Here is a 20,296-nt window from a genome sequence, read left to right on the forward strand (position 1 = left end):
TTCTCCCCAGACAGCAGCAGGCAAGCGATGAGCGCCCGGGCGCAGGGTGAAGCCCAGCCGGCGGCTGGCAGCGTTGGGAGAGCTGCCTCTGCACCGGAGCCCCGGCACGCCGGCTGACCTAACCCCTGCCTCTCCCTCCCCTGCTCCTCCCACGCGCCCGGGGACACCTACAGTTGTTGAGGAAGAGCAGCACGGCAAATCCCAGCGTCGAGGTGGCCAGGAGGATGAGGCAGATGTTGCACGGGATCATGAAATACCGCACCACCAAGGAGACCTTGTGCTGGTACATCCGGTCCCGCTCCAAGGCCCCTGGCGCCATGGGGTACTGGCAAGCCGTCATGCTCAGCCGTCACGCTGCGGGCCAAAGCTCAACCCGCTGCCAACCCATCCAAGGCAGAGTAGCCACAAGGCTCACATCGATCCCTCTTCCCCCCTCCCCAGTTGTCTTTGGCAGCTGCAAGACCTAAGTTTTCCCAGAAGTTCCCATCCTCTGCTCGCAGGAGGGCAGTGCAGGCTGGAGGCACCTTCAGGAGCAAAAGCTTGTCCCCACATCTGCCATCCCAGAGGCACAGCCTAGGGGTCAGGTCTGAGCCCGCTCCAGAGGGACACCCACAGTCCTGTGCTCAGCAATCCCTCTTCCAGCCCAGGAGGTGTCAATCCACACCTGCCTGCAGAAAGCAAACTAAACAACCCCAGGCAAAAGTGCTGAGAGCTCAAGTTCCGTGGCCAAGCCTGCTGGGACAGGGACAAGCTGCTACCGGCGTGGGAACGGTGGGGGCTGCCGCAGCACCAACACGTGTCGGCTCCCGAGAGCAGGGCTGGGACAGAGACCGCACGAGGGGTGCCGGCATGGGACCCCTCTCAGGCTTGCAGCCTTGGCAACGTCCGTATCCTCTTGGTGGGGAGGTCTCACCGCCCCGGCGGCGCGTGGCTGCCTCTCGGCTCCCCGCTCAGGCTCCACGCCAGCCTTGCTCCAGGAATGCTGAGCTCCTTCCGCTGTCCACACTGTGTCCTCCGGCTATGGCTACTCCGGGGCAGGCACTCCCACACTCACTGGCTTCTGACCCTCTGGGGCAAGTCCTCGCAGCCAGGTGCTGGGAGCAGCCCAAGGGTGCTGCTCAGTTGGCCCACGCCTCGGGCGAGGGCAGGCGCTCCCCCTTCCACACCAAGGCTCCTTTCACAGCCGCCGCACATCCATCCCTGCTCAGCTCTGTTTTCCTCCAGGGCAGCCGGTGCACAGCGCTCCCCCGCCGCCACCCGTCCTCAGGCGAGCTGGGTGCCAGCTCTCCGGCACCCTCCCAGCCCTCCGGTGAGCAAGAAGGGGCCGCAGCTCGGCTTCTCCCCCTCGGCGGGCTGCCGCCTCGCAGACCTCGCCGGCGGAGAGCAAGGCTGTCCAGCACGGGCACCGTCACCTCCACGGCGGCGGCCGGGACAGGCCAGCTCCCCTCCTCACGCCGCTGTGACATGCCAGTCCTTCCCGGAGAGATTCCAGCTCCCCGCGGAGCCCGGCATGGAGAAGCGGCACAGACGCGGGTGACAGCGATGGGAGCGGCGGCCGCCCTGGGTGGGTGGCTGGGTGGGTGGGTGGGCGTGCAGCGTGCGACGGGAGCTCGGAGACCTAATTCCGGCGCCCGAGGTTCACCCCACGCGCGGTGAAAAGGGCCGCGCAGCATCAGACAACGGAGCAACGAGGAAAGAAGCCCAAGCCCCAGCAACCGCCTGAGCGCCCGCCCCACGCCCTGAAGTTTCCCCGCCCGCTCCTCTGCCCCGCGGGGGCCGGCGTCCCCCCCCCTCCCTCCCTCCTTCCCTCGGCCGGCAGCGGCGGCGGGGCTCCACGCCCGCCCCCTCGGCTCCGGGCGCCGCGGGTCGACCCCCGGCAAGCGGGGAGGGGGGGGGGCGGGGAGCGAGCCCCCTCCCGAGCGCTCCGACGGCCAACAAAGGGGAGGCGAAGGCGAACGGGGGCGGCGCGGCGGTCTGGCGGCGGAGCGGGCGCGGCGCAGACAAAGAGCAGGAGGCGGCGGCGGCGGGGTCGCGCTGCCCCGGCTCCCCCGGGACCTCCGCGCAGGGTGGGGGGGGGGGGGAACGGGACCGCGGCTCCGGCCCCCACCGCGCTCCGCAGCCACCAGCGCCGGTGGCCCACGCGGGAGAGGATGGGGGGGGGGAGCCCCTCTCCCCACCCCGCCTGACCTGCCCATTCGCCCACTCGAGATGCTGAGGGGCAGAGAAACTCGTCACGCCTTCCCCAGCATCGCCCCCGCGCGGGATCCCGGAGGGGGCCGAGAGCCCTGGGGACAGCAGCGGCAGCAGAGCCACGCAAAGAGCAGGAGCAGCCCCTAGTTACTATTTTCTAAGAGATTTATTCTAGAGGGAGGGAGGCAGGCACACCTCCACAGCCCGGCACACCCTGACGGACTGGGGGCAGCCCCACCACAAATGCCCGGGGAGCAGGACCAGGCTGCGGCCACACGGACCCAGCTGGAGCTGGAACCCGCTGCGTGCTCTGGGTCTGTGCTGGCACTGCCAGCACACCAGCTGGACAGGGGGGCAGCCGGAGAGCATGCAGGGGAGAAGAGAGGTGCTGGGACACAGATGCACCATCAAGCTGTGCTGCTCCCTGCCTTGCCTACCTGGCTACTCCTGCCCTTGGGAAGCCAGAAGCTTCTGATCACCGCTCTCCTTTGGCAGGATGCTGCCAGCAAGGACAGGAAAGCTGCCAAGAGGAGAGCTGGGCTGAAAGCCAGAGGGAGGCCAGGGCCAAGAGCCAGATTTCTTGAGTGAAGGTCCAGCAACGGGGCAAGAGCAAACAGCAGTGCAGGGCAGCCCTGCTAGAGCCCGAGCACTCCCAAAGGCAGTGATACCTGGTGCCCACAAGACAAGCCCAGGCTCCCAGGGCCTCCACTTCATAGCTGCTCTCCACAGCACCTCTCCAGGCTGATGCCCCCATCTCTGGTGAGATGGTGTCCCTGGCAAAACGCACCACTCCTGGCAAGCTGTTTCCCTGCCCATGGTACCATGCATCTACAGCGCCATGACCTGCCGCCTCGTTTCTAAGGCGCCATGGTCCTTAGCAAACAGGCTGAGCTCTTCGTCACCACAGAGGAAGCAAGCAGCTCTGGAGACTACACACAAAACCCTGTGAAAGGAAGGCCCTCCAGTTACAGAGCCACTTGAACACAAGTCTGGGCTGACTGTACGCAGCCCTGCAGTTTCAGAGGCTGGTTTATTATCCAAGCCATAGGACAGGAGGACTCTTGCAGCCTCCCCTGTCCCCCAGGCGCTGCAGAGAGGCACATGACACAGCAGAGTACAGACAGCAAGGCAAGAAAGGAGTCCTCAAACACTCGTCCCATGCTCGTAGGGCAAGATGAGCACTGTGGAGATGTGGCAGCAGGTAACCCTGCTGTGGTCAAACTGGGAAGCTCATTGCAAAGAAACTGCTTTAAGTTCCTCCCATTTCCCCCTGCTCAGCACCGTCGGGGCAGCTGCCACAGCCAGGAAGGGAAGCACAGCTTTCTCCCAGCCACTGCCAGCAGCCACCATGCAGGTCCGGGCCACAGTGCTGCCCCACTGCTCAGCAGCACTCTCCTCTCCTCTCCCACAGGAATGGCCGGGTGCCATGGCTCCATGCGAAGCAGCTACAGCTGGTCTGCCAGCAACTCCAGCTGCGGGGGCTGCGCGGCCCTCCCTTCCCCAGGGAGGTGCCCAGCTAGCTGGACAGCAGCATTCCCACCACCCGCTCTTCCAAAAGGCAACAACAACTTGAGACGTGAGAATAACCCTTGCTGGCTGCACGTACCCCTCTCCCAGCCCCAGCCTGGTCTTGCCGTGCTGCCCCTCCCTCCCTCACCTTGGCAATTCACCTGGAGCCCGAGGGACACAAACACTAAAGCTGAATCCACCCACTCTCCCCTCCAGCGGGGAGATGCAGAGGAGACTGGGTGGTGCTTTATAGCAGGGCATCTCAGGCACCACGAGCCAGCAGCTTGCGGGGTCTCCTTGTGGGATTGGCACAAGCTGCACCACAAAGCCACGCTGCTCCTCTCTGCTGGAGATGTGGGCTGGGAGCATCCTGGGTGTCCCAGCACCGCAGGTGCAACTTGCCAAGAGCAGTACAGGGAAGAAGAAAAACAGAGAAGGGAGGAAAGAAATCCAAGTCACGTCCCAGACACTGCTCCTCTTTAAACTTGCATCGCTCCCTCCCTTCCCTGGGGACTCACAGAACGTGATCCCAGCTTGCTGCGAGGCACGGGCTGCATCCTAACCACCCTGCCAGGAGGAGAGCCCACACGAGCACGGTGCCTGATGGCCTCACGTCCAAGCAGTAAGGCAGATCAGCATGCACCCCAGGAGCCATTCTCCTCCTGACACACGCAGGTGCTGCGAAGAGTCCCTGAGAGCCCAAGTGCTACGAGGGCTCAGGGGGAAACGCTCTGCCAAGCCATCTCTCCCAAGCAGCCCCCTGCTAGGAACCCATCTCAGGAGCCCCCTCACAAGCAAAGCCCTCTGCCAGGAAGAGCGCTGATGAGCCAGGTGGAAAAGGGCTCCTCAGCCAGCACCAGAGGCCACGGGGCTGCCTTCTGGGACATGGCACAACACCCTTCCCTTCACCAGGGATGAGGCATGAGGACTGGCTGAGCAAGTCTGAACACCCCGCAACTGGACAGAGACCCCGAACCTCACCGCACATGGAGCCCCCCACCCCCCAACCCACTATTTTTCCCTTAAAGGGCAAGCTCAAGTCCCTGCCACTGCTACCCCATTTCTAGTACCCTCCCCAGCTACTGCAGCCCCCTGGGAATTTCTGGAGCATCACACAAGCAGCCAAGACCTTCCCAAAAAGCCAGCAGAGTGCCCTGGCCCTCTCCTCTGCGTGGTCACCGTGTGGCAAGCTTGGCCTGGTCCTGCATCCTTCCGCTCTGCCCTGGGACACAGGTGCCAAACTCCTGCCCGATGCCTTCACCAGGGCACTGCCATGCTGACGCTGGCCCAGCAGCATCCCTCTCCCCTCCTGGCCTGCACGACACACCCCACCACCACCCCCCGTAGGGCTTCAGAGCCATGCTTCCCTAGCAATCCCAGCACATGCAGGCTAAGGCCAAAGGCTTGGCTTCGAATAAAGAAAGAAAAAAAATCCCCAAAGGGAAGCGAGGACATTTGCATCCTCCTGCACGCATGTTTACACATGCAAATCAGCCACCGCACAGTCCTCCCTTTCTTCCCAGGTCTGCAAGGACTGTGTCCCCTCCAGCCATTTCGAGGCCACTTTTAGGGGCAGCACTGCCTCAGATCCGAACAGCCTCTGTGTCCTGCAAGAGGCAGGTTCAAACTCCAGCATGGGCAGGTTGGCTCATCACCCTTTTGGGAAAGACAAACACTTGCACCTTTGCCCTTTGCAAGTCTTTCAGATGAGACTTTATAATCAGAAGAGCCATTTGCACTGGGGAGACATCACACTTGCCTGGTCCAACCATGTGGGTCATCGTTTTTGCCTGTTATTGCCCCTCCCCCCCCCCGAGCTGGCTGCATGTAGACACCCCTGTACAGCTACAGCATTTCACAAATGCCCGCATCCTTTTGCACCAGAGCTACAGCACGCAGGGACAGCCGGTCTCCCACCCGCTCCCTCTGCCAACTGTGCCCACCACACGTGCTCAGCCCTTGCCTTTACACTTCTGACACCAGCGCACGAAGGACCAGGCAGGAAAATACAGCAAGACCTGACAAGGCGAAAGAGCCCATAAAAGCCGCCTTTGGCTCTGAAGTGAGCAGCTCAGAAGAGCTGGCCAGTGAGCCCAGCAGCACTGAACGCACACCACCAGCTCCAGGCCACTCTGAAGTAGACAGAGGTGCCTGTGCGTGAGCCAAAGGCACCTGAGACATAGGGACAGCTTGGTCCCCACAGTACCTCTACGTCTGGCTCAGTCCACACTGGGACAGCCCAGCCTGGCCAGCCCCAGGCAGAGGGGACTCATTCCTCAGCCACGCCGAGGCTCCAGAGCAGTCCATCCACTGCTCATCATCCCCGCTCTGAGCAACGCTGTGCGCCTGCGCCAAGAGCATTTCTGCCTTTCCTCCTCCTTGGGACTGGAAGCAGCCTGGCTGAGGCTGCACGTGTTCGAAGGAGGGCCAGCCCCAGCAGGGTGCAAGAGGCAGAAAGTCACCACGTCTGCCAGGAAAGATGAGGGAGGGACAAGGGACAGCCGGCCAATTTAACACCCTCAGACACAGCTGCTATTCCTCTACTACAGGCAAGAAAACATTATCTGTGAGCTCATCCATATTCCCCTCTGCCCAGTTTTCTAAATGAAAATGTTCAATGCACTAAGGCCTCCATGTGGTCACCGGCCAGTTCAAAGCCTGGTGCCATTAACGGGTTTATTTCTGGGCTTTCACAGCAAGGATGTCGTAGCTGCTGCCAAAATGCAGCAGAGAGGCAGAAGGGGCTGGGCTGGGTGCAGCTGGCTGTGCTCAGCGTGGCAGGACGGTAGTTTTATCCTCTTGCTTCTGAAGCACGGAGCTGGCAGGAGACACGTACTCCATCTCGGGGCCTGGGCAGGCCCTGGCACATCAGCACGGGGAGCAGCAGGACCCATGCATGCTGCCCCGCATCTCTGCGCTGACCTCAGATGGGGGGGCTCGCAGGCATCTCATGGGACCCCGTGCCCTCAAGCCACCAGTTACTTGGGAAGAGGTAATACCAGCAGGAGACACCAGTTTCATTTCCTTCACCTCCCCATTTCTGCCTACCAGATGCCAGATACCAGCCTGCAACACCAAAAATCAGTGCTACTTTGGGAACTGACTGACAGCTGTCAATCTCTCCCTCCTCACGGAGCTAGAGACCATGCAGAAGCCCCCAGCTCCTGCTGTTGCCAGGCTGATTCCCCACCTGGCTCCCTTCTTGCTAATCCTGTTTGGCAGGGAGCTAATTGGGATTTATCTGACAGCACCCAATATCTAGAAAGCCATTTTGTGCTTCCTCCAGGGAGGGTGAAGAGGAGGAGGAGGGAGCCTGCAGAAGGCGTTTGCATTCTCCCTTCCCCATGCCCTCCTGCAGTTTTACAGGCTAATTACCAGCATTACAGAGAAAGGAGCAGGAGGGGGAGAAAGTGGGGATTTTAATTATTTCATTTAACACTTGGCAGGACCCAGCTTGACTCCTGCTGAGCAGCGCTTGGAAATAAAGAGCTTTTAAACCCTATCAATGGGAGACGGAGGAACGGGTGCGAGAGATGGGGCTGGGGCAGCCAGCCTCGCAGCTAGGTTGGCGTGTGTGCTGGGAGTGGAAAGGGGAATTAATTCACACCATTTCTAATAAACAGCCATGCCAGGCGGTGCCGGACAAGGGGTGCCTGGCTGCCTCTTCTGAAGAGGGGAGTTTCCCCATTTAATGACTTTGTCCTGAAACAGACCCCTCCTACCATGTGACACTGGACCACACAGCTGTCTTCCAGATGTGCTTAGGGATGCCTGAGCATGGAGCGTTGGAGCGGGCCACACGCGTGCGCCCCAGGGAATACAGGTCACCCTCTCCCAGCACCGCAGGCCCTTCTCCAAGCTGGCGGTCTGCACACCACAGCCTGTGCACATGCTGCATTGCAACTGCCAGACAGCCCCTCCGTTAACAGATGTTCCCCCCCCCACACCCCACAAAGCCCACACCTCTTCCACCTAGCCACCCATATGCAATGGTGAATGGGTTTTATGATGTCTCTGCCTCCCCCCTTAAAAAAGAAAAAATAAACCAAGGTTTGCACACAGCACTTGGTGTCCAGATCTAAAAGTACAGGGCTGCTGCCCTGTGCAGACACACAGCAAAACAAAAGCAACCCAGGGGAGGGAGGTGATGCATCTCAGTGCTAAGCCACACAACTCCCCACGGCTCGGGCTAAGGAGCCCAAGCACTCTTTTGCCCAGCCCTGTCATCCTCTGCCTTTGCAAAGGTAAAGCGCTGCCCCCAGGTGACTGCTCACACGAACTGCTGGGCTCCTGCTGGCACCCGCACTCCTGGCCCCGACTCTTTGCCCCCTGCGAGCCCAGCTTGCAGGCTCCAAATGAGGCAGCCAGGCTTGAACCCACAGCCCAAGAGGACCTTCCAGACCAAGGCACCGAGCTAGGGATTTCACGCCTTCAGCGGCCGCTGCCTGCCTCCCCCACGGTTCCCAGGAGAACCACGTTGCCCGCTGGCTCGCTGCACTGTCAGGACAGCTGCCCGCTGCAGGACTTGCATTCGGGAGCGACGCTGAGAACGGCACCCGGCCTGGAGAGAGAGGTGAGCCAGGGTGATGCTGGCACAAAGGCCCCTCGAGTCTGTCCCCCTGCGTTCTCCCGATACTCCGAGGGTGCCCGGGGCGGGGTGCGTGCAGCACTACGGCCCCCAACCCTGCGGCCGTGCAGACTGGGGGTGCACGCTGAGCTGCAGCCCAGGCTGCGGGTCGGCAGCCCCGGGCTGCTCCGGCAGGCTCACACCGCCACCTGCCGCTCTCGCCAACCCGTTCGCGGTGCTAGAAACTCCGGCCGAGAGCCGAGTGGTGCGGTGGGGCTGCCCGCAGCACCTCCACTGGCACGGCATGCAGGGGGTGATGTTGGAGCAACACGAGGGTGGCGAGGAAGGGAAGCCAACAAACAGACCTTTCAAATGCTTCAGGGGCTACAGCCTGCCCTGAACTTACATTGTCCTGTGGCTACCGTTTCCCCGAGACAGCATCAACTCCCTCCACCAGAGGAAGAGCCTCGCCTGACTACTAGAGTGGCTGAGAGTGAATCGTCCAAGCCTTCAGCCTCGCGATGTGCTGATCGAGTTGGCTGTAAGACGTCACTTCTGCCAACCCTCTTCCAAACATACACCAGTTGCTTTGCAAGCTGATGTAAACTTGTTCATCTGCAAGGGGGCGTGAGGATCAGCTGGTGTTGCAGAGTTCCTCAAGGATATGATAACGTGGGGGGGGGGGGGTGCAAATAGGAAAAAACAGTAGCAAATAAATGATGAAACAAACCTACAGCACATTTCTGGAGCTAACATCCAGCAGGCTAAAATTGTCATGTATCCCTGGCACTCTGGATACCTTCCCACTGAGAAAGCAGCTGTCACCAGAGTGCTTCCAGACAATGAATGACATCCTTCAGCAACAGGGGTGGGGGCATGCCTCATGCTGGGTCTGCCCGAAAGAGCAGCATCGGCTGGAGTTAGGGTACTGCCAGTAAACTCATACAGGCCTCAGAGTCCTAAAGCCACATCAGCAGAGCCCAACTAGTGAGAAAACACATCATGCCAGCGAGACCCAGGCATGCAGAGTATGAAAGCATGAAAGCAGAGGTACCTCACTAAAACACCTCAATTCCAACCCACCCAGCGCAGCACTCAAGGAGTTGAGTAGCAGCAGTGGGGCGATGCAGGAATGGCCACAGCAGATACCCTGAGCAAAGCTGAGACATCCTGACGGCAGAAGCATCCGTTTGCCATGCCAGCTGTACAAAGTGCTGCAGGCAGAGGGAGTGCTGGGAGCAATATTCAGGAGAGGGCCTGCCAGCCTTCAGCCAGAGCTGCTCTAGAGAGCAGAAGCTGAACGCCATGCCACAGGGCAGCCCGGCAGCTCTCTGCCGCCTCCTCCCAGCCAGGGCTCCGCAGAGGAGCAGTGGGTTTGCCCCAGGTTCAGCTGAATGCCTCACCCTGCTCCTGACCCTGGGCCAGGAGCTGAGTTACGCCAGCCAAGTGCCCTCACTGCACCTCTCCCACGAGTCAGTCCAGCCACAAGAGAGCCCACAACAGCTAGAAATTACACCTGCGCCCTCGAGTGATGCAGCTCTGTGCCAGTCAGCACCAGTGCCTGCCACGGAGGCAGGGCACGGGGCTCCTACAGAGCGGCTCCGAGACAGGCGCTCGGTCGTGGCTGTGTCCGGCACCCACCACAGACAAGAGCATCAGCCCCGGGCCCTGGTCCAAGCTGTCTGGTGCAGCAGAGCTTTGTTAACCGCTTCCCATAAAGCAGACAAACCACAAGAGCCACGGAGCGGTGCGAGACAGGCCTCCTGGGAATGCACAGAGCCAGACTTACCAGCAGGGCAAGAGGCGGCAGCATCGTCCCCTCCCCGCAGCAGCAGGGGAGGACACGCAGCCCATAGCACCACCACTGCGGAGCTCAGCGCAGACAAACCCAGTGCAGGCCACTTCCTTGGGGAGAGCAAAGCCCCCTGAGCTACACAAGCAAGGTGAAGAGAGCTCAAGCACATCACTAGAAAGGAGACAGGAAACACCCAGCAAAAATGTGTGCTTGCACATGCCCTCAGGGAGGAAGGCAGCTGCTCCAGTTGGATGGGGAAGGCAGGGAGAGCTGCAAGAGCCTATGGGAAGGAGCAAAGGGAAGGGACACCCTCTCCTCTGACCAACGACGGTCCTGCTGGCAGACACTGCGGAGAGGCTTGCATGTTGGATGGGGACACAGCAAGGGAGAGCAGGCAGCCCCGGGAACCTAGACCCTTTTTCTGCTGCCCACCTGCTGTCTGGGAGAGCCAAAAGCAGGCGGCATCCAGCTATTGCGCTGTCAGCCACACACAGCTGAACGTAAAACGTTTGTGCCAGTGTTGCAAGCAGCGAACAGCATCCAGTCAGTGGGGCTGCTGGCGGCAGCAGCCGGCACCCAGGAGGGGAGCAGAACACTCTCCCAGTAGGAAACGCACAGAACTCAGTTTATGCATCTCAGGGCTGAGAGGCACAGCAAGCATTAGCCGGCAGGGGATGCTGTCGGCTTGGATAGCTTCTCTCCTTGCTCCTCCTGCACCCAGAGAGGCCCAGGGTCCAGGCCAGCAGTAGGCAGCTTTCAATAAAACTTTTATGTCCCTCTGTTCCCTCTCCGGCACCTTTGCAGCAAGGGCACATTTCCAAGCAAACCCTTAGCCTACCCCTCCTGATCTGCACAGTATAGTCTATATATTATACATAACGAGGGGCACAAAACAGGGAGGAAATACAGCAGCAATAGCTTTAAACAGCTCACCAGCCACAGCTGGTCCAGTCCTGGTGTAACTCCCTTCTCCTCAGTTCAGTGGGGTTTGACACAGCCAGCCGCAATGCCCAGACCAAGGCTAGCTGAGCTGCCGCAGCTCTGTCCCACCCCACATCACACCAGAAAGCCAGCTGCTTATCCAACTGTACATGTGGGTCAGCAGTGAACCTAAAGGTCTCAAGATGAGCACAGCGTGGGCAGAGGAGCAGCCCCAAAGTCAAAGCTGGTGCAGAGAAGCATTTTGATACCTGTGCACCCAGGCCTGTCCGTACAGGCAGAAGACAGCTGCCTGTCCATGGCAAACACAGACCCGGGACCTTTTGCCACAGCAGGGCGGCTGCCTGGGCATGCTGGAGAGGGGCAGCAGCACAGGGAGGCACTGCGCTTGCCCCGTCCTCCAGCCCGAGCCAGCCGTGCAGCCGGCGGATGTGCACAAAGGTTCGTGCACGCAGGGGGAGGGCGTGAGATGAACCGCCAGCCCCGACCACATGCCAAACGCCTTCCTTACATACGCTCTGTATCCACAGCCACCAAACAAAGGAGCTGGCCACGAGGCTCCCGGGATGCCAGGATTCCCAGCACCGGGGATCACAGGGAAGTGGGCACCCAGCCAGCCTGCAGCCATGTACACTGCGCACCCTTCTCTCGCCCGCTAAGGGCTGCTCTCATCAGCCAGGGCACGCACATGGTTTGTTTTAATGACTGGGATTCACTGTTTAAAAAAACCGTCCATGCGGATGACAGCTGGGGAAGAGATGAGCCACTGCTGACACAGTGCAGGGCAGGCGAGGTGAGGGAACCAGAGGAGCAGGGACAGGAGGCACAGGAACACCTTAGGGGCTTCAACCCATGCCCACACTTCACTTGCTTTTGCTAGAAACATACCCAGAAGAATTGTCTGCGGCATGTTTGCCCCACACCTGCAGCTTCACAGCTCAGCCAGGACAGGGGGCACGCATAGCCTCTGCTCTCGACCTGCTGGCAGCAACACTCTGCCCTCCTTCATTAATTCCATCAGGTGCAGCACATGCCACAAAACCCCCAGGCCAGGTCAATAGGCAAACCTGTCCGTTTTACCTCCAGTGTGAGCTGAGACAGTGCTCTCCCCCACCCTCCCCAGGAAGCTGGTGAAGGTGAGAGGCTGAGGATGGAGTTGGATATGAGGCAAGCACTAGGTGAGAGGTGTCCTTAGATCACAGTTTCGCACCCACAGCACTCCGGAGGCTTGGTGCCGCAGCTGCTGTCACTTGCTTTGTGCAAGGACAGTAGCAATCCAATTGAGCCCAGGCAACAGTGTCAGGCTGGGCAACGTGGAGGCAGAGGGGAAAGCAGTTCTTCAAACTGTGATCTAAAAGCAATAGCTCCCTTGGAGGTGAGTGCACACTCTGCAGCCAAGAGGCCGTGGGGATGAATGCACCTGTACCCACCTCCAGAAGGTTTCTATTGCTCCAGCACATCCTGGGTTGATGGAAGAATGACACGGACTAGCCAGCGAGTCTGATGGTGGATGGAAAAAATGGTATTTTTTGCATGACACACCACCACTTACCAGCCAGAAGTTTCCTATGTTCTTTAGAAAGCAGGGGAGGGGGAGGAGAAAAAGGAGAGAATAAAACAGTTAGAAACAAGAAAACAGACAGCTAACCCAAAGCTTTCCTACCCTCCCCCCCAAGCCCCCTCCTCCAATGCTCCACTATCGACACCACCTGGGGCAGCTTCCATCCTTCTCTTCCAGCCTCCATCCATCTCTCCCAGCCCTTTCCAGGCAGCATCGGGCACTAGCTCCCAAATCACCCCAGAAGATCGTGGCCAGATTGCTGGCACCTGCATCCTGGGGAGGAATTCCTTATCCCTGGCCCAGCAATCCTACATCTCACATGGAGGAAGCAGGAGAAAAACAACAGCTCACGTGTAGCAGACACGGGCATTTTTGCCACATGCAGCAGGCCCCAAGAGATGGCCCAGCCACCAAGCTGTGCCTCTGGAGACCCACACACGGTCCGGGGCTGGGCGCTGGCGGCTGCAAAGGACCGGGTGCGGAGGGGGCAGCGCGACCAGCACTGCCACCTTCGCTTACAACACAGGAACACGCTGACTGTTTCCCCAGTAAAACCCCGATTCTTCCAGTAGTAACCCTCATTTCAAGAGCATCGCTTGTCCCCTCTGAGTTTATTTCCATCCCCATCTTCTAAACCCATTGATTTAAACATGTTTTCATGGCACAACGGGGTCCCAAATCTGCAGATAGCCAGAAAACAGCAGGATCCTGATGTTACTGATGATATTGCACACTGCAACAGCCTAAATCATGCACAGCAAAACAAGGGAGAAACAGAAAGCCCCAGAACCCGAACACTAAATATGTGCAAACAACAACAAAAACCCCATCAGGAACATCTCAGCACTGACTGCTGACTATCAGCCACACAACACAACCGTGCTGGATTAGATACCACAGTTGATTTGATCCAGAGAAGCCTGCACTCTTTCCTTACAAGGACGGCTAAAGGAGGTCCTGGAGAATGTAACAAGTGCAGCCAAACATGCATTAACTGTTAAACTTCGTGCGTTGCCTTGCCAATAGATGATTTTCTGAAACGAAACTCACAATTTGGAAACGTTCAGGAGCTAAGCCTGGAGCTATTCGCAGCCATGCTAGCTTCCCAATACAGGCTCCCAAGGATCAGATGTTTCCCACTCGACTCAAAGGGGCACATCCTTTACCATCGCAGCTTGATACCTCCTATCCAAATGCATCACCTGGGCCAGAACTACTTTTGAAGTCTGGGAAACCAGAGCACAAGATGAAACAAGGTCCCCAACACACACAATGAAAGAGAAGGTTAACAGTTAAACAGCTGAGCATTTTCATAGTTGTTATTGAGCACAGCTTATTTATCTGCAAGTCACCTACAGCAGTATAGAAGTCCTGTAACCATTACAGCATTCATTCTAGATGCCTACGGAAATAGGAGCTGTCCTCACAGCCAGGTCCTTGTCCCACCAGGACATGGGTATCTCCTAGTGTGAAACGCAACTCTTAACCCCTTTTTTCTATTCTACCCAGACTGTTCTGCCTCCTCACAGGACCACACAATAACTACTAGATAGTTAAAAGCAGGGTGGAGCTTGGAGTACGTGGTGCTTCTTGTGTGCTTTTCTCAGGCTGGACTCTCAAAGGCTGCTGAAAGAGGACAGATACAGAGCCCCAGGGGAAGCACAGCCAGACGGGTGGGATGCAAGGGACGGATGCTGGGCCACATAGCAGAGGAAACAGAGGAGGAGGAAGGCAAGGATGCAGCTGGAACGGAGAGCATCATCCGCTGCCCCGGTACCCGGGCTGAGGGGCGCTGAGGCCTCCCTCTTGCTCTGCATGCCACGTTAGCAGCAGCTCCCACAATGGGCTGTGGGACATGGGTAATGTGACACTGTGAAGAGTCCTGACAGCTCACTGAGACTATTAGGGGAAAAACAAAGTGAGCATTGAGGGCTGGAGACGGCCCCATGCCAAGGAAGTGACGTGCAGCCTTCTCCATTGGCAACCGGGAGCCCTCTCAGCTATAACCTGTTGGGAGATGTAGGGAAGAAAGGAAGAGGGGAAAAACAGCTTAAAAATATCCCAGAGCAGCACAGTTATTTTGGGATTTTAATTTATAAAAAGAGGAAGAAAAACAGAAATGAAAGCCAAGACCCCAGGGCCAGCTCTGGTGCAGATGAAATATTAGTGTCTGGCTGCAGGACTGCAGCACTCCCTCCCTTCCTTTGCTCTGATGCCTCCAAATTAAAATTATGTGGATTGCATTATCTCCATCACATCCTTTTGTCACCTGGCAGGAGAGACGGCTCTTCCGGGCTCCTGGACAGCACAGTCTGGGATTGCCAGAGGGAATGGGGCCCACCTCCTCTTACTCTGCTACTCCTGGGGAGGGGCAGGAGAGCCCCTTCTTGCCAAGGCAGCACCTCTGAAGAGCCCTCTTGTCAAGGTGAAAGGAAGGCACAAGAGCAGCAGCAACACGTTTGGGACAGCAGAATAGACTTGATTTTGCCAGTGCGCAGGAAGGGGTCAGGGGCTTCAGATACAGAAGCCCTGGAGACAAGGCATGCTTGGTTGGGGTTTCTACAAAGCTGTCTGCCCACCATGATTTCAGGGGATTCGACTCGATCGCTATCCCTTGCCGAGGGAAAGGATGTGAATGCCGGTATGGGAGACAGGCAGTCACTGCGGGGAACAGAGCGTGGGCAGTCATTAGGTGTCACGTATTTTCGGGGTCATTCCCGTTGAGCAGGGGAAGTCTCAGGTCCCCCACCTTTGCTGTGTGGGTGTAAGGCAGCTCACTCAGCTCAGCCTGGTCACCTCGGGCACCGTGGCAGAGCGCCAGCAGCTGCCTGGCAGCAGCCGCCGCACAACACTCAGTCACACATCATTTACTGCACACACAGCACTTCTCATCCAACTGCTCCGCAGCAGGCAGGTCCCTCAGCTGCTGGCACAAGCAGCGCAGCCCTGGCACCCCAGGAAGCCCCCCCTGGCAGGGCACCACGTCACTCCGCTGCGCCCATGCGAGGCAGTCCAGACCACATCGCCTAGCACACACGGGACAAGTGACGCACCCAAGGCCACTGAGTCAGAAACTGTGGCAGAGGTATATAGCACACACAGAACAGAGGTCAAGCTGGAAACAGAAGAGCTCATTTCCTACGCGCCAAAGCACAGCATTTCCAAAGCAACACCTTTTCTTTAAGGTACCCCTGCAGCCAGGCCCAACTGGGGTGTGGAGACCCTTGGGTCCAGCTGGGGCTTTGTGCTGGGTAACAAAGTGTCACTGCCTGCCTGCTTGGTAGCAACTGAAGCTTTCATATGCAGATACCAAAACCTGATGTTCACTGGGACTGTAACAGCAGCTGCTTTTCAGAGTCAGGGGAAAACCAGAAGGAGCGAGACGGAGACAAAGAGAAGATGAAGTTGCCTGGCCAAGACACCCACAGAGCTGCCAACTTCAGTGCTGCAGCCCGCAGGAAATGGGAATTGCAGCTTTGTAGCACCAGCACAAGAGACATGAGTGGTGCTCCAGGTCCAAATCCCACCTGGCTGCCTGGGCTGCAGAACACATGGGATGAGGGCTGGGTGGAGAAAAGGGTCAGTGTTCCCCGTGAGTGCTGCTAGCTCTAGTTCACGGGTGGGGAACAGAATCCCAGAAGGGTTAAGGGACTTGACACACACCCACTCAGGCTGGCATTGCCACAGCAAGACTGAACACTTGACCTCCTCCAGCCAGAAGTCGCCTGTGACTCACGGAGGCCTCCGAGCCAAAGGCAGCCCCGACTGCTCTTCTGCTCAGCAACAGCCAGCCACCCACGCAGCGCTGCTCCAACGCCAGCGCCAATGCCACCGGATGGAGTCCCAGACACCCCAGCACCTTCCCACACACGCTGACCTGCAGAGCTTCCACCCCGCAGCTCCTGCTCCTTCTTCCTAAGGCTCGGGAGACAACGCCAGCCCGGCAGGGTGCACACGTTCTCCCTCTCATTTTTAGAACAAAAGTGCAATTGAGATGAGTAACCCCAGAGCCTGACCTGCCTTTCAACTCCAGCAAATTTCACTGGGCTTTGATTTTCCCTTCACCGTGCTGTGGCTCAATGAAGCAGCTGCTAACATCAAGAAGGGGAAAATAAGTTTATTCTACTATATATTAAATAAAACAAAAAAGAAAGGAGAGTGGGAGGCTCTGTTCCAAGGTCAGGCACTTGACTGCGGAAAGTTTTCCTGGACAGAAACACACTCAGAGCAGGGGAAAACACCCAAGCTTTGCAGAGAAGCAATGCAGAGCAGGAAGCTGGTGCTCGTGCCATGCCTGGGGAGTGCAGGCCAGGCATGCAGCCACGGCTGGAACAAAGCAGACCTGCCCTTCTGCAGCACCCAGTACATGCTTTTTGACTTACTCCTGCCAGGGGCTGAGCCACTACGTCACAAAGAGTGGTACTTCTGAGAAACCACATGTGACTTGGACAAGTCACCCAACACAGCTGTTGCAAAGCAGAACTATCTCCTGCCTGATAGCTCAGTTCCTGAGACACTCGACCAACGCATATCCCAGACCATTTCCCTGCCACTGGGGTCAGAAGAACTCACCAAGGCAAGCTGTTCTCTGGGAAAACCCTGCCTGGAGATCCCAACCTGAAGAGGAGGCCCTGTAAGTTGGCCTTGCAGAAAGACAACTGCTAACCAAACACGGGCTCAACCCCAGGGCTCTAGGCAGGGCAGGGGGTTTCCTCTGCAAGTCTTCCTTCGAAGCGGGAACCCGCTGCGTGCCAGTGAAGGGCACGGGGGGTGGATATTGTTCACCTGTACCCCCCCTCCAGTCAGATGACAGTGCACCCAAGGGAGGAAGCTGGACTGCCTGCAGAGCCAGAAGAGCCGGGCTCTGAGGGGCCAGGAGGGATCCCTGATGGATCCCAGGAACCCAACAGCATGGTTTTTTCTTTGCCCTCACACTAACGTCCCTGATAAGCCTGCCAGTGAGATGCAGGTTGGACTGTCTCATTCCCAAGGAAACAAGCCAAGGGTTCCCACGCCACCTTCCCGCTGCTCAGTGCACAAAAGCAACACAGACTTCCTGAAATCCCTCTCTCCGTGACCCTCCCTGCTGTTTCTCTGCATCCTGCTCCAAGGCCACACTCTGTACTGAGATAACAAGGCACTTGCTGCCAAAACCAGCAGCCAGAGGGGCCCAGGATCCACGCAAATCTGCATTCAAACAAAGACCTGACCTGAATGGTCAGAAACTGAAGATGAAGCCCTGTGGCTCGGGCTTAACTAATCCACCTAAGGCCAGCGTGGCATCTCTAGAAGAGCTCAGGGCCTGGGTACCAAGGTCCCACTGGAAGCCAGGGGCACCCAGGCACCCGCCTCCCAGCCGCAGCAGGCAGGCAGTGCCGGGAGGGAGCTAGCAGTCGAGCAGGCTGACAGCTCAGCCCTACAGGAATGGGCAGCTCTGCTGCACCTTCCGTATCCAGTGACCAAGACGAGGGGCTGGAGAAAGCCAGAATAGCCAGAGACAGTTACCATCAATTTAACATTAAATCCCTACACAAAGAAATGAAACCCAAGCAATCGCACACTAAAAAAGAAAATTTCTCCATTTTCTTTGCAGTTGGCACTTAATTCGTAAGTTTTCTTAAGTCTGGGGCATCCAGCCGTCCCTGCTCTTGTAAATTACACACTAATTAAACACATTACACTCACTCTTAAAAAACATATCAATCAATTGGCATGCGATCAGCATCCAATAATTGCTGCTGCTGAATTTCAACCTCCCTGGAGAGGTGCAATTTTGTGTGTTAATTGTTTAGGTTTGGCAAGCAAGATGGGAGCTAACGAGCAGCCCAACTGCCACCTTGGGAGGAGGGTGCTGCTGAAGGGAGGAGGCAGGGATTTTCCCACCTTTCTCCATTCCCAGCTCTGAGGAACAGTCCCCAAAACACAGCCAGAATCGAAACCAGATGTGTAGGAAGTGTCTCATTAGCAGTAATTGCTTTGCAAGGATTTGAGGTTTCCCCTCTGTGCCACCACCAAACACACTTTTAAGAAGCTGCCGTGGGTTGGGTACCAGGACGCATGGGTGGGGGGGAGGAAAAAACCCACAGGGCAGAGTCTCTACTACACTAACATTTTTATTGAAGCCAGGGAAAGTTTACTCAGACTGGGCTGGCTGCAGGCATCAGCCTGCTGAGTGGCAGAGGATCACCACTCCAGCAGATTAAGCTGAAAAAAATCAGCATCTCAAACCCTCTTTCTTGAGGGCGGCTCATCACAGCCAAATGATTCGTGAAATAGCCTCATGATTAGCTCCCTTGCACCCTCCCTGCTCTCATAAGGGGGAAAAACAGGCACGAGACACTCCAGGAACTCGTCTCCTTCCCCACAACTCAGGGCTGATTAGAGGATCTGGCAGGGACTCTAGGCTTCCCTTACCCAACCATCCCCGCTTGTAATTGTACCTGTGGAGTGATTTTCCTTGGATTACAGGGCTGAACCCAAAACAAATCAAAGCCAAAGACACGAATAAGAACAGGTCAATCAGGTCCTTGCACAGAACTGCAGAGATGTTTCTCTTCCCCAGAACAGGGAGACCCAAAACAAGGCAGGATAGCCACGAGCCACCTCAGGGACTGGATGAGATCCAAGACCCCCTCCGCTCAGCCCTTGGCCCCTCTGAGTCCCTGTGGCATCGAGAGCTATTATTTTCTCCATGCTGCACCAGTTTCCCACATCAGGTGACAATTTACCACCTATTCATTTTACTAAATCATCCCTTTGTTCTTGTGCTGAATTTCAGCTTCTTCAAATAAAAGCACAGGCAGAATCTCCGATTTATAGCAGACTATCTTCAAAATTCTGCCTTCCTGCACCCCACACAGCACTAGCTTTGATCACTGCAGAAATGCAGAGGGAAGCAGACAGTGGTTAAGCAGCCAGCACACCCAGCTGGGCCATACTGCTGTCCTCCACAGCCGGTCTCTCCCCCTCCCGGGCGGCTGAGCTGGCACGCAGACCCACAACCCCTGCTGCAGGGACCCGTGGTTTATTATCCTGAGACAGAAAACCCTGGGAAGCAGCACCTTGTGCTCTAAGCCCCCACCAGAATCACTCCCCCACGCATCCCTCAGTGAGGGGAACGAGCTATGAGGATACAAAGCTGAGTGGGAGAGGGTGTTACCTGCCACCCACAACACGATGTTCACCTAGGACCTCGCCAGAGAGAGATGGGCAAGTCCATGCCCTAAGCAACTTCCCTGCCCCAAGTGCCAGTCCCTACAACCAGGGTAGCGTGAGGGACCCCAGTCCCAGCTGGGGTATACTCCCAGGAGGAGACCCTTACTGTAGGGCCACTCTTCCCCCCATTTCCTTCTCCAGCCCGTGCAAGACAAAGGACCCAGTCTTTGCTAGACATAAACTAACTGTAACAGCCGCCCCAGGGACAGGGTGGAAGAGCGATTCGAATGTCAAAGGAGGAGTAGGCACCCGCATTATTTTTGGTGAGACAAGCATAATTGAGAGCCTGCAAATCTCCCGTATTCCTTGGGCTCCTTTCTCAAGTCCCTTTAGCATGCTGTATCCCCTCTTCCCCCCCAACGCGAGCAGAGCTCAGATCGCAGTCTCCAGGGCTAAGACAATAGCTGCTTATGTTCTAAACTAGCGCTGCTTTCTGGGAAGAGCGCCAGGCCTGGCAGCTCTCAGCAGCAGGGAATAAAAGACGTGTTTGTGCTACGGAGCCCCTCTGCACCAGTGGGGC

General features: G+C 57.5%; 1 protein-coding gene across 1 annotated transcript in view; it reads right to left on the reverse strand.

Moving 5' to 3' along the window:
- Nucleotides 1-20,296, reverse strand: part of AGRN (agrin) — a 128,889-nt gene that overhangs the window by 67,489 nt on the left and 41,104 nt on the right. The window contains 1 exon segment of the mRNA XM_050909387.1: nt 12,553-12,573. Within this exon segment, the coding sequence (XP_050765344.1) occupies nt 12,553-12,573 (21 nt within the window).

This window comes from Gymnogyps californianus, chromosome 21 (genome assembly GCF_018139145.2).
Source record: "Gymnogyps californianus isolate 813 chromosome 21, ASM1813914v2, whole genome shotgun sequence".
Lineage (NCBI taxonomy): Eukaryota > Metazoa > Chordata > Aves > Accipitriformes > Cathartidae > Gymnogyps > Gymnogyps californianus.